Source organism: Apaloderma vittatum, unplaced genomic scaffold (assembly GCF_000703405.1).
Source record: "Apaloderma vittatum isolate BGI_N311 unplaced genomic scaffold, ASM70340v1 scaffold33308, whole genome shotgun sequence".
Taxonomy (NCBI): domain Eukaryota; kingdom Metazoa; phylum Chordata; class Aves; order Trogoniformes; family Trogonidae; genus Apaloderma; species Apaloderma vittatum.
Genome location: NW_009729628.1, coordinates 1 through 4390, shown reverse-complemented (window position 1 = coordinate 4390; position 4390 = coordinate 1). Strand labels below are relative to the sequence as shown.

At 51.7% G+C, this 4390-nt stretch overlaps 1 protein-coding gene across 1 annotated transcript in view; it reads right to left on the bottom strand.

The window, feature by feature from the left end:
- Positions 1-285, bottom strand: part of LOC104277774 (leupaxin-like) — a 2763-nt gene extending 2478 nt beyond the window's left edge. Inside the window, 1 exon segment of the mRNA XM_009874522.1 lies at positions 273-285. Coding sequence (XP_009872824.1) covers positions 273-285 — 13 coding nt within the window.
- Between the last annotated feature and the right edge of the window lie 4105 nt (positions 286-4390).

The window sequence follows — 4390 nt, the reverse complement described above, 5'->3', positions numbered from 1 at the left end:
TGCTGGGGCCTGTTGCGTGCAGCCGGGATCGCGTCGCAGCCACAGGCCATTTCCTGCCTGCAAGCGCTCTCCATTTTCTGCTGAGTGCTTGCTTGGCCACCTGAGCCCTGTTTGCTCCCCGCGATGAGGGGACACTCATTAGGGAGTGCATTTCCAGGGCTGCCCCCATCTGACCCTGCGGTAGAGGAAGAACAAAGCTCCTTCAAGGTGCCAAAGGCACGACCCAGCATGAAGCCCAAGCACAGGACTGGCTCTGGAGGAGCCCAGCTTACCTAAATCCTCCATCTTGCCTCAGCATGGGGTCCCGGTGGCCAGGGGGCTAGGGCAGGGCCTGCAGGGCAGCGAGCTGGCAGGCTGGGCTGCACAGGCTTTTGGTTCCGCTCTCTGGCCTTGCCTCCACCCCTTGCCGAGGGCTGGGGTTTGTCGCTCAGGGTTTTTCCTTTGTGGGTTGTGAGCCACACCACGTGCGATGAGCAGAAAGCAGAGGCAGAAGGAGGTGGGGTAAGGGGAGCAGAGAACAGCCCCAGGTTGGAGCTGGCAAGGGAAGAAACTGGCCAGCAGGTTGTCCAGGGGGCTCCTGACTCATAGAAACATCTGAGGTCCTTGGCCTTCTCAGCTGGAAGCTGGAGAACGTGTGTCCGGCAGACCCAGGCCCTTTCCAGAAGCCACTGGCTGCATGACACAAGGGACACCATCCCTGTGCTGGGTGGAAATGTGTTTGTGATGGAGGCAGGCACAGGACCTACATTGCTGCCATGGACCTACACAGCCTCGCCCTTTGGGGAATCCTTTTGGAGGCTCATCTGGGACTTCCAGGTAACCACAAATCCCATTGTGTCACTTGGAGCAAATGTGAGCGCGAGGATGTGGCTTGCTGCAGCAGCGCAGGTGGCAGTGGCACTGCCAAAGCTGGTGGCTGTGCTATGCTCTCCCTGCATTAACGCTTTGGGCTTCTTAGAAGTTTCCCGCGAGTGCCATGTGTGGCTGCCAGGCACAGCTCAGCCCTGATACTACAGGTGTCAGGATAGACCCACTCAGCACATTACTGCCAGCCAGGCTCCGCACCCAGCAGCAGACTGGAGCAGTGATCTGAGCTGGTAATTTGGGTGATTTATTCACTGCCGGGATTTTTGTTTCCCCCAAGCCAGACTGCTTCAGTCTCCAGGCACTCCATGCACCCACTCCAGGTCATCTGGTCCATGAGCACCTGAATGTCTCAAGGCTGAAGCAATGCAGGTGTCTCTGGCAGAGACACAGGTTGAGGTGGCAGTCCGCCTGTCCCCGGGACACAGGCAGGGGAGCTTCCCGGCTTGGGACCATTTGGGAGATCAGACCTGCAGGTACTACCCTCGCTTCTGGTGGCTCCACTGATGTTCAACTCCTGTGAGGGTGATCTAGTAACATTTATGGCTTGGCTTTTTAGCAGAGAAATCTTTTTGGCACTGCTGTGAGGGCAGCCAGTGGGTGTTGGACTGGCTCCAAGGGACTGGCTAGTAATCTGGGGTGGGGAGATGAAGTGGAGGCTGCTTTGACAGAGAGGTAGAGAACTGTTGTATTCATTGCATCAGTGGACAGAGGAATGGCAGGACATGGCAGTGCAATGATGACCACAATCAAAACGTGCCCCAGACCTCAGGTGTTGACATCTGGGTTGAGATGGCAGGGAAGAATGGCACCAAGACGCTCCCCCTGTTGCACCACAACCCTCCAGCTCCAGTTTCTCCCCCAGAGTTGCTGTCCCAACCTTCTGGAAAGGGAGTTTCCCCCCACATTGCTGCCTGTGGACTTCCCATTCCTGATCTATTGTCCCATCACAACACACCTGCCCCACTCCAGTTACAGCCAGGTGTCGTGATTAATCCCAGACGGTGTGTGCAGGGGAGGCTGCATGTGGTTGTGGCTTGAGGTGTCTTTTTTCCTCTTGTTTGTTTGGTTTTTTTTTGGAGGAGGCATCACCTTGTAGGTGTGTGGATAACATTTCAGCAGCTTTGGGTACCAGCCTCATGCAAGCCTGCAAGCTTTGCTGCATCTTTGCTAGGCTCCTTCTGTGTTCAGGCTGCTCGGGGGTTTCAAGGCTGCTGTAAAAACCTTGCGAGCGAAAGTTCTGAGTGCTGCAGCCAGAGCCCATGGCTCCCTGCTGCTTCTCCTGTGGGCGTGTGACGCTTCTGGAAACATCTCACCCCTGCCACACCTCCTATGCCACCCATATCTCTTTGATCTTTCTCCCATACTATCTGGCTTTGCCGCTCTGCTGCCAACCCTCCATTTTATCCCCAAGAAAAGGCTTATTTAGAAAAAAACCCCACCATTTCAGGTAAAGCCAACTAAGCCTCAGTTTCTCCCGTGTTCCCAGGTGAGAGGAGCCACAATGCTGTGTGCAGCCTCACTGTGGCAGCTTTTTGCTTCATTGGGAGAGCTTTCAGGAGATCCTAAAAGAAAAGGTTGCAATCAGGCACTATGCTGCCTCCAGATGTGTGATTTGTCACAAAACGGCCCAGAAACACAACAAGTGGCTGCTTCAGAGCTGTTAGTGATCCTGCGGGAGAAGTTCACCTCCAGACCAAATAAAAGCAAGTGGGTCTCTGTGGTTGCAGACCAGCAGGATGTAGCCACCCATTGGCACCTTGAACGGGATATGCAGGGGTGACCTGTAACATCCTCACGGGCACCTGCAGGGTCTCAGACAGTCGGGCTGAGCCTGCTCCTTCCAAGTTCATCCTGTCCACGAGTCCACTGAACTCCCACGCAGCGGGAGCTGCTGCATCCCGCCCAGCTGAGGAGTGAGCACTTGCTGCACAGGTCAAGCTGATGCAGTTCTCACACATTGCTGATCCCATCTGCACTATCAGGGTGGACCAGGGTTGAAATTAAGCCTCTTTGTGCCAAGTTGGCACAGCAAGCTTTACTTAAATCCTGGCACTCCGTGCTGGGGACAGCTCTTTTGTTATCTGCTCGCAATAGGGACATTTAGCAGGGGCACCATCCCAGGAGGAGCCACATGGGATGCTAAACTGTGAATCCTGTGACGAGTTTCAGGACACGCAGTGCTGAGAGCTACCCCAAAGACAAGACGAGGCGCTACTTGTTACGGCTCCCTTATGCCTGCTTTGAGACAGCATCACCAGACGCCTCCCTTTCTGCAGATAACAAGTTTCCTGTCTGCAGGAGGTTATTTTTAGACTTCTCAGTGATTTACTCTCTCCCCCTCCAGTGATAATGTAAGCCTTAGTGCAAACAAGTATCTGGTGCTGTAACTTCGCATGAGGAAATTTCCCATTATAAAACACAAGCCCAACACATGCAAATTGTTGAGCTGTGTCCTGATCTGAGCTGTATTTCCATCCAGTGGTTTAGCTGACCTATTTTAACGTGAATTAAGCAACACCAAGCATAAATCAATCATGACAGCAACATGAGAATAACTCCCCACATCGAGTTTGAAATGAAATTGATTTTATTTAAGAATAAATGAAAAATAATTTCATAGCAGAGAGTATGGGTTAACTGGAGCAGAACAGTTAGTTTGGTAAGTGATGTCAGTTTCCACTATAGACAAGTCCTTAGGGAGAAAAAGAATATTTTCAGCCATTTACAATACAAACAGCAGTAGCAGACATCACTTGAATTCTTGCTGAGACTTCCTTCCAGAGAAGAAAAAGCATTTCAGTAGAAGGAAAACTTAACAGATTGACACCAGAATGACAAAAGGCAAGACCAGCCAAACTGTCTCTGTGCTAAAAACGAGCCTTGAGTCACTTGGGTAACCAACTCCAGAGGTTTGTACATCACCTTTAAAAAAAAATGCCACTGCTGAGAAAGCACGCTGCCACAGCGCCTGCAGTAGGCTGAACTGGCAGCCTTTCGCCTTGGTCTGCAAAGGACAAGGAATCCCTGTGTGAGAATCTTGAACTTTTCTGGGGGTTTTTTGTGTTGTTGGTTTTTTTTTTTTTTACTTTTTCGCGTACTTCTCCCCATGGCCCAATATCTTTGCCAAGAGGAATCAGGCCGTCTGCAGTTCTCCACGGTAAGATTGTTAGAGCACTCTCAGGAATGGCGATTTGGACACGCTTTTGTTTTCCATTCATACATAATAAAGCTTAGGACTCGAAACTCTAAAGCGGGAGGAAATAAAAGGCAGGCTGCGCCATCTCTCTGATGGGCATCAGTTTACCAAATAGTGATTTACCAGCTAAATGCCCCAGGCTCTTTGAATTCCCTTTTATTTTTGCTGTCTGTAGAGAAGGCATGAAAAGCACCTTGCTCTGCTGCTGTGGTGGGGCGCCCTCCCCCGAGGGGCACTGCACACCCTGGAAACAAGCAGTGCAGGCGAAAAGCCGCTTCTACTCAAGAGCGTTCCCCAACACAGAATTGTTGAGGCTGGAAAAGACCT